Source organism: Mobula birostris, chromosome 10 (assembly GCF_030028105.1).
Source record: "Mobula birostris isolate sMobBir1 chromosome 10, sMobBir1.hap1, whole genome shotgun sequence".
NCBI classification, from domain to species: domain Eukaryota; kingdom Metazoa; phylum Chordata; class Chondrichthyes; order Myliobatiformes; family Myliobatidae; genus Mobula; species Mobula birostris.
The window spans coordinates 37,863,524-37,881,580 of record NC_092379.1 but is presented as its reverse complement, the minus strand read 5'-3'; the positions used below and the strand labels follow the sequence as shown (position 1 = coordinate 37,881,580).

Here is an 18,057-nt window from a genome sequence, read left to right as displayed (position 1 = left end):
TTGACTGCTTTCCCTAATAAAGTGGATTAAGGTAAACGCTGCTTCGTGTTGCACACCAGAGAGGTGCAGGATTTACCTCCTTGCGACTTTTGCGGAGCAGAAACACGTAAAAAGCATGTCATGTGTTCCGTTTTCAAAGTGGCAGGGTGAAGAGATACTGCATCTCCAGTATGAGATCCACAAACACTAGAGGGATATTTTGCCCACTGCCCGCATACCCTAACCCTCACCCTCACCCTCGCCCTCGCACTGGATGAGATAATGGAGAGGGAGAGAGAAGTACAGGATAAGCCCGATTTAACTAGGAAGGAGAGAACAGCCCTGAAAGAGCTGAAGGAAAATATGGATATTGTTATCAAACCAGCAGATAAAGGGAGCAGCATAGTTATCATGGACAAACAGCAATATCTATTTGAGGCACACAGAGAATTAAACAACACCGAACACTACACTAAACTAAAGGAACCCAAATACTGGCAAACACACAGAAATTAGGACCATTCTGCGAGAACTAGAAAGGACTAGATACCTCAGGAAGAAGCAGGTGGAGTACCTGACAGGGATACAGCCACGAGCAAGAAAGTTCTATATCCTCCCCAAAATACACAGGAACCCAGACTCATGGACTGTTCCTGGAGAAATACCACCCGGCAGGCCCATCGTGTCGGACTGCAGCAGTGAGTCATACAGGAGAGCAGAATACATTGATGCCTTCCATATAACCATATAACAATCACAGCACGGAAACAGGCCATCTGGGTCCTTCTAGTCCATGCCGAACTCTTCCCCAATCCTATTCCCACCGACCTGCACTCAGCCCATAACCCTCCATTCCTTTCCTGTCCATATAGCTGTCCAATAACGACAACATTGAACCTGACTCAAACACTTCTGCTGGAAGCTCGTTCCACACAGCTACCACTTTCTGAGTAAAGAAGTTCATAGAACATAGAATAGTACAGCACAGTACAGGCCCTTCGGCCCACAATGTTATGCTGACCCTCAAACCCTGCCTCCCATATAAGCCCCCACCTTAGATTCCTCCATATACCTGTCTAGTAGTCTCTTAAACTTCACTAGTGTATCTGCCTCCACCACTGACTCAGGCAGTGCATTCCACGCACCAACCACTCTCTGAGTAAAGAACCTTCCTCTAATATCCCCCTTGAACTTCCCACCCCTTACCTTAAAGCCATGTCCTCTTGTATTGAGCAGTGGCGCCCTGGGAAAGAGGCACTGGCTATCCACTCTATCTATTCCTCTTATTATTTTAAAAAGAGCAGAGAGGATATGGATTGAAAGACTACAGACGTATTCCCCAAACAGCCTAAACAAGGCCTAAAAAGCTAAGCCCACAATATAAAATATACCCACTGGAGGGCCAACACTGCACCCAATAATTAAAAACATTGACTTCCGGTGAGGCACAAGGCAAGATGGCGGCACGGCACTGAGCGCTGACATACAACCCTCCTTTTTCAAGTTCTTCAGGGCTCATAGACGGTCTTAATACAAGGCTGAGTTGGAGAAAGATCTAACTAAAGACATGGCTTCAAAAAAAGATACAAATTCAACCAGGAAACAAGATACCAGCAGGCGACAACAAGCTAGCGATTCATCCGAAGAAATAGTTATGCTAATTAAACAAACAATGGTAAGGGAGATGGAGTCGCTGCAAGAAATGGTAGCCCACGTGCTAAGGGAGTTGCTGGAAAAGGCTCACGACCCCATACAGAAGCGTATGGCAGAGAATGGCAACATTCTCCGGTCGTTAAAGGAGCAAGCGGACATTCACGCTAAAACATTTAACGGTCTTCAATAAAATAGAGGAAGTTTTGCGGAGGTGTCTAAGATATGGAAGAAGTTAAACGACTTGGAGGACAGATCCAGGAGAAACAACGTGCGGCCGGTCGACTTACCGACAGGCGCTGAGGGCGACAATCCAAGAGGTTACCTCCAGAAGATGCTGCCTGATTGGATTCCAGCGCTCAAGAATTCCCACAGCACTCCACTGGAGATCGATAGAGCACATAGGATCTTTTCCAACAACTCCTCAAGACCGCGGACCATGGTTTTTAGGCTTCTAGGGTACACCGACCGGCAGGCTATCCTGGAGGGTGCGAGGAAAGCCAAACCTACTCTCCCTGATGGCACCCAGCTACAGTTCTTTGCCGACTACAGCCCCGGCACGATGCAGGAACGGCAGGGATACAAGGAGATCCGCGCTAAGCTTCGACAGAAGGGGATCGACTCGTTCCTCATATACCCAGCGATCTTGAAAGTGACTATCAAGGGCATGAAGATGTCGTTTAACTCGGCAGAGGAAGCAAAAGGAGTTCTGAAATCATCGGTGCTGGGAGATATGGAAGAAGACCCTGGGCAAAGTCCACACGCCCCTCGGGAGGAGATGGAACGGCATTAAACACAGCCCTGATCACAGTTATACCTAAGCCCGGTAAGGACCCCTTGGAGTGTGCCAATTACCGTCCAATCTCCTTGATAAATGCCGACCTCAAGATATTTTCCAAAGTCTTAGCCAGTAGACTTGAGACAGTAGTTGGGAAAATAATCAGCCCAAATCAAATGGGCTTTATCAGGGGGTGTCTCGCATCTGATAATATTCGCTGGCTCTTACACGTACTGAGTGCAACACATAAAATCCCGGCTGCCTGTGGCCTGCTATTTCTAGATGCTGAAAAAGTGTTCGATCGCCTTGAATGGCCATACCTTTTGAGAGTTCTAAAAGAATTTAAGTTCGGCGATAAATTTATCAATATGATTCAAACACGGTATGCTAATCCTTCAGCCCAGGTATGTGTGGGAGGAGGTTTCTCAGAATTATTTGACATAGGACGGGGCACACGACAAGGGGACCCTTTGTCTCCTTTAATTTTTAATATATCTATTGAACCGCTTGCACAAACTCTCCTCAGATCTCCCCTATTACAATAGGTACAACATTGCATTCAATATCAGTTTACGCGGATGACACGCTAGTTTATATGGCGAATGTTCAACAAACTCTCCCCTATGTTTTAAAAACACTGGAGCAATTTGGATTTCTTTCAGGATACAAAGTTAATTTGTTAAAATCAGACCTGATGCTGATTAATACGGATAAAAGTAAGGTGTCTCTTCCTCCCCAGATTAAAGTTACAAATGAGGTCCTCTACTTGGGTATTAAAGTTAATATTTCCATATCAGCTGTGGCTGAAACAAGTTACTCTTTAATTCTAAAACAAAGAGGAAGATATTAATAGATGGAGACACCTGCCAGCATCAGTCCCGGCCCGTATTTCGGTCATTAAAATGAACATCTTACCCTGCATTAATTTTATCAGCTCAATGATCCCACTTGCACCTCCGGCAGGATATTGGCAAAAACTGGACTCCTTACTACGATGCTATGTTTGGAATGGTAAACGACCCAATATAAAATGGTCAGTTCTACAATTCAAAAAGTCGAATGGGGGATTGGCATGTCCAAATTTTAAATTGTATCACTGAGCATTTGTATTAAAAAGTCTTAGCTATTGGATGGAGGAGGATAAAGTTTTGTCCTGGAAAAATATAGAACTGGAGCTAATAGCACCAATAAGGTTGAAGGACTTTCTCCTTATAGGTATGTCTACCAAAAAATGTGATTTGTATTACGATCCAATTTTAACCCATATGCTACAAGTGTTTAGGGCAGCAGAAAAATTCCTAAAATTTAAAAGTGTATGGTGTAAATCATCTCCATTATGGAACAATAATCGTTTTCTATCTGGGGGGAAACCATTCACTAACAGAACTTGGGTGGATAAAGGTATTACTACTCTTCAAGATATTAATGGGGCAAGTACTATCCTTGGCTTTCAAGAACTGGTATCTCGATATAATATTGATAAACATTCTCTTTTTTGCTACTTTCGAGTAAGATCAGCTTGTAAAGCCTACGGCGTTCCCTGGGGGTCAGATTTAAAGGACCATCCCATTTTAAATTGGATACAGAGTCCTCCAGGACAGATAGTGTTGTATATCTATGATAAATTAAACTCCCAGAAATATATGCCCACATCGGGAATGAAAGCTTGGGATAGGGACATATCTGAATTGGGACAAGACTTGGACTGGGTTGCGATTTGGGATAATGCTGCCGGTGCTTCGAAAAACCCAAATCATTGGTATATACACTTGAAATTTTTGTCATAGAGCATATTTAACACCGAGAATTAGACATCAAATGGGACTGGTTCCTGACTCTTATTGCTCATTTTGCCCCATGGAGCCATTGGCACTTTTATACATGTTGTATGGGAATGTCCAGGGGATTTTGGTTTGTGGGGGAAGGTTATCAGTACTCTTACAGAACTAACGGGGGTACAATTACCAATGGACCCCGCTGTACATCTTCTAAATGATGTCTCCCACCTTTCCCTTACGGAAAAAACACGCAAAATCTGGCTGGCAGGCCTGACTGCAGCTAAGAAGATTGTAGTCCAGCGTTGGAAACCTCCCCACGATATTTCAAATACTCACGGGCTTCGGAGCTTTTTCGACATTTCTTACCTGGAACTTTCATCAGCAAGAGTAAATGATGCACGACCAAACACAATCTTAATGTGGACAAATTTGATATCTAACTTAAAAGATCTTTTGTTAAAATAGGAATGCTTTGTCTGTGTATGTACTACTATTCAGTTGATTGGTGGAGGGGGGATGGTGATGAAGGTTGGGGGGTGGCGGGGTTTAACAGTCAAAATGTAATTGGCAACTGGTTGTATTGAATGTAATTTGTTGGTGTTGCAATAAAAAATTAATAATAAAAAAAACATTGAGAAAATGAGGGGAGGGAGGAAGAGGAGGAGCCCCTTCAGTCACCCACCCTGAAACAAAATTAAGACAGGTGACCATTAAATAGGAAAGGTACATCTTTCTTGGGAAATAGAGACTAAAAACTAGGCCCCAGAACAGAAACTAATTCCCCAAATAGAGAGGGATAACGTGAGAGATTATAACTCTACAGGGATAACCATGAGGAAGAATAGACTTGTAACGACCAGTTTGATCCAGACACAGCACTTGCCCCAACCTCCCAGCTTGCCCCCATGGGGTAGAATGCATCCCCAGCACATGGCCCTGCCCTGAAACCTAACATCTTCATCCCCATAAACACAGGTCCTCTTCTCGCCAGGGGGCCAAACTCACCCTTCACCACCAGTTATACCTCCCACCGCCCAGCGGACTTCCCCTCAACCCTACCCCCCAACCTGATTGTAACATCCAAAAGGGCCTCACACCCCAACTAAACCAGACGGCGCCCAAGTGGACCCTGCCCACAGCCCCACAAAGGGGCCTACTTAACGATGGACCCCATGTTCCTCTTCATCCCACACCCCCATGGGTAGGCCTGCGTACACATTCCTCGGCCGTATCCCGAAACATAATGACTTCACCCATCCTACGCACCCCCATAAACCTGAGCCCCCTCTCCACTGGGGGGGGCAAGTTCACCCGACTACACCATCGGTTTGGGTGCTCTAACCCTAATCCTCCCACCACCGCAAAGTCCCGTGACCTCACTACCCAGCCATACACCTCAGCCTAACACCTCCAACCCTTCAGCACACCCCCATAAACCCTAGCCCTCTCCTCACCCGGGAGCCAGGTTCCCCCCACATCACCAGAACCATGCCACCCCACAAACATCCCCAACCCTAGCATTCACCATAACCATAACTTCCAATGGACCTTGCACCCCAACTAAACTGGACAGCACCCCAAATAACCCAAACCACACCACACCACATAAAAGGGTTTATATAACTGTTCTTTACCCTACCCCTAAACCTAACAACTCCAACCCTGCTACACACCCCCATAAACCTAAGCCCTTACCCCATCACGGGGCCAAATTCACCCAATATCACCGGCAGTTAGGATCCTATTTCAGCCCTCACCCCTACTGCAGGGGACCCCCCCCCCCGCAATGCCATTTGCCATCCCACCCCACCTCCCTTCGCCATGAATCCTCAACCCCCATTACCTAACTCTACCCCCGGGCATGTCCCTCCCCACACACCCCTCAATTAGCTACCGCACAACCCCCAGATCACAGCACCCAGTCCCTATAAAAAAACCCCAAATCCAAAACACTATCCATAGGCAATAACTCCATTGTAACTTAAACGCCAGAATGGAGGTTAAAGAGGAGGAAGATCCCAGTCGGGGACCGAGATGATGACAACGTGGGCTAAAAACAAAGTGGCAGGGTAAAGTGATACTGCATCTCCAGTACGAGATCCACAAACACTAGAGGGATATTTTGCCCACTGCCCGCATACTCGCATCCTAACCAGCAGTGACACGTCCCTCATCATCCTGGTCCTCATAAGCCAAAGTAAATCCAAGGAGCTGGGAAAACTGGCACAGACGACTGAGGTTAAACCCCAACCCCAACATACATCAGCCACAAGCTCCGACCACATTATACCCACAGAACAGTAAACTCACAGTTTGAACACTAAAGTCACAATAAAACAATGTAACCCTAAAAGGAGAAATAGGACGAAATCGAATCTCAACTCTAACTAGGTATTAAAGGAATAGAAATGAAAAATTTGGAGCTAAAAGAATGGGGAGGGTCGAACAATAAAAAGGAGCAGCGCGATTAGTGGATAATTTGCCTTTAAGAATCTTAACAAACAAAGCAGACCGGGATCTGGGCAACAGCCAGAGGCTGCAGCAGAAATGGAGAAACAGGTTTGGTAAAACAATACAGAGGTGGGAGGGGGCCGGGGGTGGAGTGGAACATTTTAAAGGAGAGACCACCTCAGTCTTTACAGAATTCCCCATGAGGAAGCCACAGAGAAGAGGCGAAATTGGTGACTCTCCCAGTCGGGAAATACGCTTTATTGAAGGCAATATGCTTTGTTAAAGGCAATTCACAGGAGTCGAAATCACTGAACCCAAGATGAAAAGCAAGCGATAAGGACATTAATTAACTGGACTTCATCTGTGGTTTTCTGATTATTATCTTACTTTAATGACGTGGAGGAGAAATTGGAGAGTATTAAAGGCAACACGCTTTATTAAAGGCAATTCGCTGGAGTCGAAATCACTGAACCCGAGACGCAGAGCAAGCGGTAAGAACATTAATTAAGCGGACTTCATGGGAAGTTTGGTGATTATTGTCTTACTTTAACGATGTGGAGGAGAAATTGGAGAGAGAGGACCGGGGGCTTGTCAGCACATGGCGCGTCAGACCACCGTGGTAACTGCAGAGACCTCGGGTTTCCCAGGGATTCCTTTTCCACCACGGTTAGATTAATATATAAAATAATCCAGACTCTGCACCACCTAAGAGTTTTGGAACAAATGAACAGGCTACCAAAGGGGATTACTACCCAGGCATATAGACTGACCAAATTCATAAAGCCGGCAAACCCCTCCCAAGAAACGCTTCATAAAATTGCTGCCAATGCGGACGCTTGGGCTAAAGAAACACGAGAAATTTTAATTGGACACTACCAAAGTAGCCTGCAAGAATTGGAACTTGAATCGGATCTGATTGATCGCTTACCAGAAGCAATCACCAAAACCGTAATCTGGAACATACGAAATTTAAAGGAAATTTTCAAATCAAATTGGAGGCTGTCCAAAAGCATATTTTTGGGATCTGGTCTCAAGACCTGTGCCAGAACGGCAGACCGGGCCCACGAGGGGCCGCACAATTCGGACGTGGCCACAATGACCCCACGGACAATGGAAACCGCATTCCAAGGGGGAGAGGGGAACCTTCAGGGACGGCTTCTGGGTCAGCCGTGACCGGACTCGTATCACACCCGAGCCCCGGAAAAAGACCGCCCACGCTGCACCCCGTCCGTCGGCGCCGAGTAAAACGAAGTTGTGGCTGGTAATTGCGCTGCGGGACTGTCTCAGGCCAACAGGTCCTGAGAACGATGCATGTAGTGGGAGTTCCGGCACCGTCCACGGGAGGGCGCTGGAGCTGGTCAGCCCTCTCGGCGCCGACGCCTGCAGTGGGAGTTCCGGTATCGTCCACGGGAGGGCGCTGGAGCTGGTCAGCCCTCTCGGCGCCGACGCCTGCAGTGGGAGTTCCGGTATCGTCCACGGGAGGGCGCTGGAGCTGGTCAGCCCTCTCGGCGCCGACGCCTGCAGTGGGAGTTCCGGTATCGTCCACGGGAGGGCGCTGGAGCTGGTCAGCCCTCTCGGCGCCGACGCCTGCAGTGGGAGTTCCGGTATCGTCCACGGGAGGGCGCTGGAGCTAGTTAACTAACTCGACGCCGATGCGGCCCCACTGCCCCAGTCACAGGAACAGAGAAGACGCCAGGTGAGCCCCTCCCCAGCCATGAGCCCCTCGGAGAAGACGCAATCCAACCTAGGAGCAGGGGAGCCCCAGCCCGCCACCCCCACGGCCTCCCCGACCCAAGACTCCAGGGAATCAGCACCCCACCCCACACCAGTGCGGATGGGCAGACAGACAAGGGGAGCCAGTACACGAGGACCGAGCAAGTCTTCCACCCCAGGGAACCACACAGCCCGAGAGTCGGAGGACGTGGGACAAACAAGAGGACAGGTAACCCCTATTTGCAACAACCAGGAGGGCCAAGTAAGGAGGCATCCTCACTCTAAACAGAAAAATGTAACTTGGGAACTAAGGCCCCTTAAACCTATACTAATTATAGGGGACTCTAACATTTCCAGGATCAAAAGATGCCCTAATAAGGATGTTCAATTGGACAGCTTTCCGGGAGCCAAATTCACCCATGCCACTGCTATCCTGACAAAGTTAAAGCCACAACTGGAAACTAAGAAGGTTATCCTTTCCTTTGGAATAAACAACAGATCACATCAACCAGCAACAGCGACTAAACAGCTTCAGCAACTATTAAGAATGGCCCATATTAAATTTCCCAATGCCAGTATCTGGGTGCCAGAACTGAACTTTAGCCACTGTTTGACAGAGGCAGAACAAGCAACCCTGGGCCAACTAAATGAGGTTATTAGAACAAAGAATTATATCCCTGCAGTCCTGGCGAGGCAGTTTAAGGTAGACAGAGACCACATCGATTGGACAGAGAACACAGCCCTGACCATAGTCAAGAGGTGGATGCAGTCTTTAAACTAGAGTGGAGACAAAGCCGAGAGAGGCAGGGTCCACGACTGGGAGAGACCATCGTGAACCTCTCCCGTACGTTCATCCCTACAGAAACCCAGCAAAAAGTTCTGAACAGGGGCCTCACTTTTGTACCAACTGCAAAACTCCATAAGGAGCAGATTGAGGAGGACATGGATAAGTTCGATAGGAGATTGGTACTCGTCCACTTTGTTGCGGAGGCAGAAGGTAGAAAGACCCATTTCACCCCTCGCTCAGACTGGAGCCCCAAGAGGAGGTACAGGTCAGAAGCGGTCCTACAATTCGAGAGCACACTGGATGAGATAATGGAGAGGGAGGGAGAAGTACAGGATAAGGCCAATTTAACTAGGAAGGAGAGAACAGCCCTGAAAGAGCTGAAGGAAAATATGGATATTGTTATCAAACCAGCAGATAAAGGGAGCAGCATAGTTATCATGGACAAACAGCAATATCTATTTGAGGCACACAGAGAATTAAACAACACCGAACACTGCACTAAACTAAAGGAACCCATATACTGGGAAACACACACAGAAATTAGGAACATTCTGCGAGAACTAGAAAGGACTAGATACCTGGGGAAGAAGCAGGTGGAGTACCTGACAGGGATACAGCCACGAGCAAGAAAGTTCCATATCCTCCCCAAAATACACAGGAACCCAGACTCATGGACTGTTCCGGGAGAAATACCACCCGGCAGGCCCATCGTGTCGGACTGCAGCAGTGAGTCATACAGGATAGCAGAATACATTGATGCCTTCCTTAACCCACTATCGCAGAAACACTCCAGCTACATCAAGGACACGTACCACTTTGTCCGGATAGTCAATTCCATGTCAGTGTCCCCTGAGGCCGTACTCTTCACCATGGACATTGAAAGCCTGTACACCAATATAGAAACGGACAGGGGTATACCGGCAATGAGCGATACCCTTCGGGAGAACCCTCAGCTAGAGAGACCAGACGAGGCCTTGATAGAACTCCTTCACCTCAGCCTAACTAAAAATGACTTTGAATTCAATAATGAATTCTACTTACAAGTCAAGGGCACAGCGATGGGAAAGAAGTTTGCTCCAGCCTATGCCAAAATATACATGGCAAAATGGGAGGAAACAGTTTATCCAAAGTGCCCCAAGATACCCATGTGTCTTTATAGATACCTGGATGACATCTGGGGAGTGTGGACACACTCGGAGGTAAAATTAGAGGAATTTATTCAAATCCTAAACACTCATCATCCATCGATTAAGGTTAAGGCCACAATAAATAGGGAGAAAGTTGACTTCCTGGACACTACGGTATTTAAACTAGCACCAGAAAATGGCAGCCAGAAACTAGCCACCAAAGTATTCTTTAAAACCACAGACACACACACCCTCCTACACACAGGGAGCCACCATCCCAAACACACCTTCAGAGGCATTGTCAAGGGACAGCTGACCCGGTTTCACCGCATCTGCACCAGGGCAGAGGACTTCCACCAAGCCACTACTATCCTCTTCTCTGCACTTAGACACAGGGGCTGCAGCAGACAGAGACTCAGACACATCAAATCTGACTTTTTAAAAAGTATCACAAATCCCCCAACACAGGACAACACAACACGGAAACTACCCTTGATAACGAGATACAGTGGGATGGCAGTGAATATTCACAGACAGTTAAAACACACTTTGAAGAACTAAAAGTGGAAGGTAGGGACACTGGGACAATACACCATAGTCTCAGCCTTCAAAAGGGGTAGAAACTTAAAAGACATACTAGAACCCGAACCCGAACCCCGATGTGAGGTTATTAGCTTTGCTGCTCTCTTGACAGTCACTTGTATCCATCATCATCATCATCTCCTCCTCCTCCTCCTCCTCCTCCTCCTCCTCCTCCCCCCCCTTCCCCCCCTTCCCTCCCTTCCCCCCCTTCCTGGTATTCCCAGCATCCAGTGGCAAATGCTCAAATTAAAACTGAAGATGTTGTCCAATCTGAAACTGTTCTCGGATGGGGTGGCAGAGGAGGGGCCCAGTGAGGGGTCCACGTTGGATGGGTTTGGCTTGGGGAAGTGGTCCACGTTGATGGGTCCTGACCCTGATGTAGGAGAGGGTTTTGCATTTGATGGGGCCTGGTGAAGGGGTGGGTTCCACATTGGTGGGTCCTAAGGTGGGGCCCACATTTAATGGGGCCTCATGTGGGGAAGGATGTTTGCACTGTATTGTCCCCAGGTTGCTGAATGATGTGCTATAAGTTTTGACCTACCTTCATTTCCCTTTAAATCATTTTTAACATTAAAAGAAAGAGTGCCCGTCAGACAGTTATTGAAATGACTTTCAATGCCGACCTCATTATTCCAGTGACTTGAACAGCAGTGCCAGTGGATGCTGTGATTACCTGATGGTTTGGTTAGGCAGCCATTGCTTCTGTATGTATTAGTTAAAGTAGATTTTTCAATAGCTGAGCTTCTCCTCCCGACCAGAACTACACAATATTGTATCATTACAGTGGTCTAGTCACATTTGGGATGCCATTTCAATATTGCAAATCATGTAATTTAATGTCTGTTAGCTTTCTGAATGATTTTAGAGATTGTGTTAGGCACGTTTAACCTGTTACCAGTGGACATCTTTCTCCTAATTTGTACATTACATCGTTGTTTTGACTGGTTTCCCTAATAAAGTGGATTAAGGTAAATGCAAACAACAGGAATTCTGCAGGTGCTGCGTTCACCAGCAACTTTTATGTGTGTGGATTAAGGTAAACGCTGCCTTGTGTTGCACACCAGAGAGGTGCAGGATTTACCTCCTTGAGACTTTTGCAGAGCAGAAACACGTAAAAAGCATGTCGTGTGTTTCATTTCCTTGTCATTTTTTCCTTCTGTTAAATTTCTTTTTGAGGTAGCTTTCTGTGCTGTTCACCTGGTTTCAGAGAGCAAAGTCTTGCACACAAATCAGAGTTAGTCACTGAAGATTTAGTCAACGTGGAGAGACAAGTACAGCAGGGGAACAGGCCCTTCACCTCTTCTCTCTGGCGTCTTCTCTCTTCATCTCTTCCTAACAAAAGCCTCAAGCCCAACCTTAGTGCCCCTCACCAGAGAAACCTCCCCTTAATCATAAGACCATAAGGTGGAGGAGCAGAAGTAGGCCCATCAGCCCATCGAGTCTGCTCTGCCATCCAATTCTTCCGGTCATTCCCATTCCCCTTGCCTCCTCCCCATACCCTAGCTAATCAAGGACCCATCGATCTCTGCCTTAAATACACCCAATGATTTGGCCTCCACAGCCGCTCATGGCAACAAATTCCACAAATTTACCACCGTCTGACTAAAGAAATTTCTCTGCATCTCTGTTCTAAATGGATGTCCTTCAATCTTGAATTCGTGCCCTCTTGTCCTAGACTCCCTGACTGTGGGAAATAACTTTATCATATCTAATCTGTTCAGGCCTCTTAACATTTGGAATGTTTCTATGAGATCCCCCTCCCCTCATTCTCCTGAACTGCAGGGAATACAGCCCAAGAGCTGCCAGACGTTCCTCATACGGTAACCCTTTCATTCCTGGAATCATTCTCGTGACTCTTCTCTCAACCCTCTCCAATGTCAGTATATTCTTTCTAAAATAAGGAGCCCAAAGCTGCACACAATACTCCAAGTGTGGTTACACGAGTGCCTTATACAGCCTCAACATCACATCCCTGCTCTTATATTCTATAGCTCCAGAAATGAATACCAACATTGCATTCGTTGCCTTAACCACCAACTCAACCTGGAGGTTAACCTTTAGGGTATCCTGCTCAAGGACTCCCAAGTCCCTTTGCATCTCTGCATCTTGAATTATCTCCCTATCTAAGTAATAGTCTGCCTGTTTATTTCTTCCACCCAAGTGCACGACCATACACTTTCCAACATTGTATTTCACTTGCCATTTCTTTGCCCATTCTCCTGAACTATCTAAGTCTCTCTGCAGGCTCTCTATTTCCTTCACTTATCTTGGTATCATCGGCAAAATTAACCACAAATCCATTAATCCCATGGTCCAAATTATTGACATACATCGTAGAAAGCAGCAGTCCCAACACCGACCCCTGTGGAACTCCACTGGTAAGCGGCAGCCAGAATTGGATCCCTTTATTCCCACTCTGTTTTATGCCAATCAGCCAATGATCCACCCATGCTAGTAACGTCCCTGTAATTCCATGGGTGCTTATTTTGCTAAGCAGCCTCTTGTGGGCACTTTGTCAAAGGCCTTTTGAAATCCAAATACACCACGTCTACCGCATCTCCTTTGTCTACCCTGCTTGTAATCTCCTCAAAATCTTGCGGTAGATTTGTCAGGCAGGATTTTCCTTTCAGGAAGCCATGCTGGCACTGGCCTATCTTGTCATGTGCCTCCAGATACTCCGTAATCTCATCCCTAACAATCGATTCCAACAACTTCCGAACTACTGATGTCAGGCTAGCAGGTCTGTAGTTTCCTTTCTGCTGCTCCGACCCTTCTTAAATAGCAGAGTAACATTTGCAATTTTCCAGTCATCCGGTACAATGCCAGAATCTATCGATTCTTGAAAGATCATTGCTAATGCCTCTGCAATCTCTCCAGCTACCAAGGGTGCATTCCATCAGGTCCAGGAGATTTATCCACCCTCAGACCATTAAGCTTCCTGAACACCTTCTCAGTCGTAATTTTCACTGCACATACTTCACTTCCCTGACACACTTGAGTGTCCGGTATACTGCAGATGTCTTCCACTGTGAAAACTGATGCAAAATACTCTGCCATCTCTGCGTCTCTCATTACAATATCTCCAGCATCATTTTCTATTGGTCCTATAGCTACCCTTAACTCTCTTTTGCCCTTTATATACTTAAAAATGCTTTTAGTGTCTTCTTTGATGTTAGTCACCAGATTCCTTTCATAATTCATCGTTTCTTCTTCCATAAAACTGCAACTTTGAAGCACAGTCGTTGTATGCACAGACTTTCCCATCTCAGCCTCTGAAGCTTGTAACTTCTCCAGGGTTGTCACAGGTCTCTTCATGTACTCCCTCACTACTCCCCTTCTTGCACGGTCACTCAGTTTTCGAGAACGGCCTACTCCCTTCAGATTTACAGCTGTGCCATATCCTTTCCATTTCTTGATGATTGACTTAACTGTACTCCAAGGGATATTCTGCGACTGAGAAATATTCTTGTATCCATCTGCTGACCTGTGCTTTTCAATAACCTTTTCGCGGAGTTGCCTGGAGTGTTCTTTTGTCTTCGTGGTGTAGTTTTTGCCAGGATACTGACTCACCAGTAGTTGGACCTCTACTTCTTCTTCTTTTGTGTTTTATGGCAGTTGGCAACCAGTTTTTCAGTGCATTACCGCCATCTGCTAGACTCGTGGTGTTCCAACCAAATATGTCCTGGAGTTCTCTACTTTAGACAATCTAGTTCAGCCTGCAGTTCTCTATTAGCATCACTCTGTAGTTGCAATTCCTGGTGACTGCTTAATGCGCTCATTAGATAATGCCACAAACTGCTATCCCTCCCTAATTTTCTCACATGCTTTCATGTAGTTGCATTACCTCAATTACATTGATTTCATCTGCATCACTTGTAAGACTAAAATCGTCTTGTTAAAGAATAGTAATTATTGCACGTTATACTTTTAAAATTGCTGTTTTTCCAAGTCTGCTGCTTTTTCAGGTTTTCCTTTTCTTGGATCGTAGCCTGCAGTTGTTTACTGAGACCTCGGAGTTCTTCTTCATTTGCTTCCATGTTTTCATTTTATAATCCAAATGTAGATAATTCGCTTTGTAACACACTCCTTTTCTTTTTGTATCCTTGTAATAATTTCCTCCATTTCCCAATCTCCTTTCCAATTCACAGTTGTTCTTGTCGGGTACTTCTATTTGTTGTTGCAGTTCTGCACCCTGGGCTTCAACCCTAAAATCTGAGTATTTTCCTTAAGTTCTAAAACATATTTCTTAAATTCTTTTTTTTCATATTATTTTTAATTTTTTTATTGTACAAAAAACAGCACATCTACAAAAACCACGACCTTAACAAAATCTAATTAAATATCGAGCAGCAAAAGGGAGAAAAGTATGAAGGCTAAAGTAAACATACACAGCAGAGGTGCACCGCACCAAAAAACCTCAGTCCTCACCCCGTGAGAAAGTCCAATACAGGGCCCCATATCCTTTCAAAGATGTCCCCTCTGTCCTCATTACATAGTCTCAGTCTCTCCAAATGTACAGTATTTGCCAGTTCTCTCAGCCACAGATCGTACGTAGGCGCAGAGTCCATTTTCAGCATTTGCAGGATTAACTTCTTAGCAATCACCCTGTCAAACAATACAGCCTTTTTTTCATACCTATTGGCTGAAGATAGGGAGCTTGTTGCTCCAAGGATGGCTATGAGCGGGTCTGGTTCCCGTCGCTTCCCATAAGCCGCAGAGAAAGAGTGAAAAATACTTTTCCAGTATGCATAAAGCTTACAACATGACCAGAATGAACGTGACAAGTTACTGCTCACAGATTTACATCTATTACAAACTGGTGAAACTTCAGGGTAGAAACTGTGCAACTTTACTTTGGAACAATGAAGTTTATGTATTGTTTTAAACTGTATAAGTGTGTGTCTGACGTTGACCGAACAATCATGTATACTCTTTAAACACTCATCCCAGACCTCCTCTGTCAGTTCTATACCCAGTTCATCCACCCATGCCTGTTTAAGACCTGCAGTATTCACCCGAGCTGCATTCTGTAGAATCTGACAAAGATAGGATACCGCACTACGAGTAACAGGATCAAATTTATTTATTGCCTCCAGGGACTCATGTTTGTCTAAAACTTCGAAGTTAGGTATATATTTCCTAACATAATCTGAATTTGTAAATATCTAAAAAAAACTAGATGCAGGGATATTATAAACTGCTTGTAACTGTGCAAATGAGGCAAAGCTTCCATTACTATATAGGTCACCTACACTACAGATGCCTCTCTGTTTCCAGGTAGAAAAAAACAGTATCATTCAGGCCAGGCAAAAAGGAATGATTGTCACAAATCGGAGTGTTAATATAAATTTTTGCGGCCTTAACGTGGAGTTGAATCTGCTTCCAAATTCTTGTAGTGCTGCCAACCACGAAGCTGTTACTAAAATGTGACTTATTAACTGCAGTGGGGCAAATAAGGAGAGCTTGTAAGGAAGTCTTTTTACAAAGCACTCGCTCTCTGAGTAACCATGCTGGGCACGAGGCTGAGGTAGAGGGTGGGCCTTTTTTCCACCATGCAAGCACGGATAGGTGGGCAGCCCAGTAATACATTTTAACGTCCAGTAGGGAAAAACCACCTGCTTCCCTGGGCTTTGACAAGTGTTTTTTAGTAATTCTAATGGCTTTATAATTCCAAATGAAGGGTATAATAATTGAATCCAATTGCTTAAAATATGACAGAGGAATAAATCATGGAATTGACTGGAAACGATGAAGAAATCGTGACAGTACAATTATCTTGATTGCATTAACCCCCCCCACCAAAGAAATCGGAAGGGTTTTCCAAAAGTCAATATTGCATTTAACCTGCTCACCTTTGTTTCGCCAATTCACTTGCAAAAGGTCATCTGGGTTTTTTGTATTAGTCACACCAAGATAGGAAAAATTATCATGAGTTATTTTAAAGGGAATGGACTGTAAATATGCTGTATTAAACCACTGCAGTGACTGGCATTAGTTCACGCTTATCCCAATTAATAGAGAAACCTGAGAAACTACCAAAATGATTAATTAGAGTCAGAAGGGCGGGTATTGATGTTTGTGGGCTGGAGATAAACTCATAGTCATAGTCATACTTTATTGATCCCGGGGGAAATTGGTTTTCGTTACAGTTGCACCATAAATAATAAATAGTAAAAAAACCATAAATAGTTAAATAGTAATATGTGAATTATGCCAGTAAATTATGAAATAAGTCCAGGACCAGCCTTTTGGCTCAGGGTGTCTGAACCTCCAAGGGAGAAGTTGTGAAGTTTGATGGCCACAGGCAGGAATGACTTCCTATGACGCTCTGTGTTGGATCTCAGTGGAATGAGTCTCTGGCTGAATGTACTCCTCTGAAAACCCAGTACATTATGTAGTGGATGGGAGACATTGTCCAAGATGGCATGCAACTTAGACAGCATCCTCCTTTCAGACACCACTGTGAGAGAGTCCAGTTCCGTCCCCACAACATCACTGACCTTACGGATGAATTTGTTGATTCTGTTGGTGTCTGCTACCCTCAGCCTGCTGCCCCAGCACACAACAGCAAATATGATAGCACTGGCCACCACAGACTCGTAGAACATCCTCAGCATCATCCGGCAGATGTTCAAGGACCTCAGTCTCCTCAGGATATAGAGATGGCTCTGACCCTTCTTGTAGACAGCTTCAGTGTTCTTTGACCAGTCCAGTTTATTGTCAATTCGTATCCCCAGGTATTTGTAATCCTCCACCATGTCCACATTGACCCCCTGGATGGATACAGGGGTCACCATTACCTTAACTCTCCTCAGGTCTACCACCAGCTCCTTAGTCCTTTTCACATTAAGCTGCAGATAATTCTGCTCACACCATGTGACAAAGTTTCCTACCATAGCCCTGTACTCAGCCTCATCTCCCTTGCTGATGCATCCAACTATGGCAGAGTCATCAGAAAACTTCAGAAGATGACAAGACTCTGTGCAGTAGTTGAAGTCCGAGGTGTAAATGGTGAAGAGAAAGGGAGACAAGACAGTCCCCTGTGGAGCCCCAGTGCTGCTGATCACTCTGTCGGACACAGAGTGTTGCAAGCACACGTACTGTGGTCTGCCAGTCAGGTAATCAAGAATCCATGACACCAGGGAAGTATCCACCTGCATCGCTGTCAGCTTCTCCCCCAGCAGAGCAGGGCGGATGGTGTTGAACGCATTG

The 18,057-nt window shown here is 45.6% G+C and overlaps 2 protein-coding genes across 2 annotated transcripts in view; one reads left to right on the top strand and one right to left on the bottom strand.

Annotated features, from left to right (window-relative positions):
* The window catches only part of LOC140203596 (serine/threonine-protein phosphatase 2A 65 kDa regulatory subunit A beta isoform-like), a 51,807-nt gene extending 49,385 nt beyond the window's left edge, over window positions 1-2,422 (top strand). The window contains exon 15 of the mRNA XM_072269644.1: window positions 2,088-2,422. Within this exon, the coding sequence (XP_072125745.1) occupies window positions 2,088-2,422 (335 nt within the window). The remainder of the gene's footprint in view (window positions 1-2,087) is intronic.
* A 5,201-nt stretch (window positions 2,423-7,623) lies between these two features.
* Window positions 7,624-18,057, bottom strand: part of LOC140203595 (serine/threonine-protein phosphatase 2A 65 kDa regulatory subunit A beta isoform-like) — an 83,112-nt gene continuing 72,678 nt past the window's right edge. The window contains exon 13 of the mRNA XM_072269643.1: window positions 7,624-7,934. Coding sequence (XP_072125744.1) covers window positions 7,624-7,934 — 311 coding nt within the window. The remainder of the gene's footprint in view (window positions 7,935-18,057) is intronic.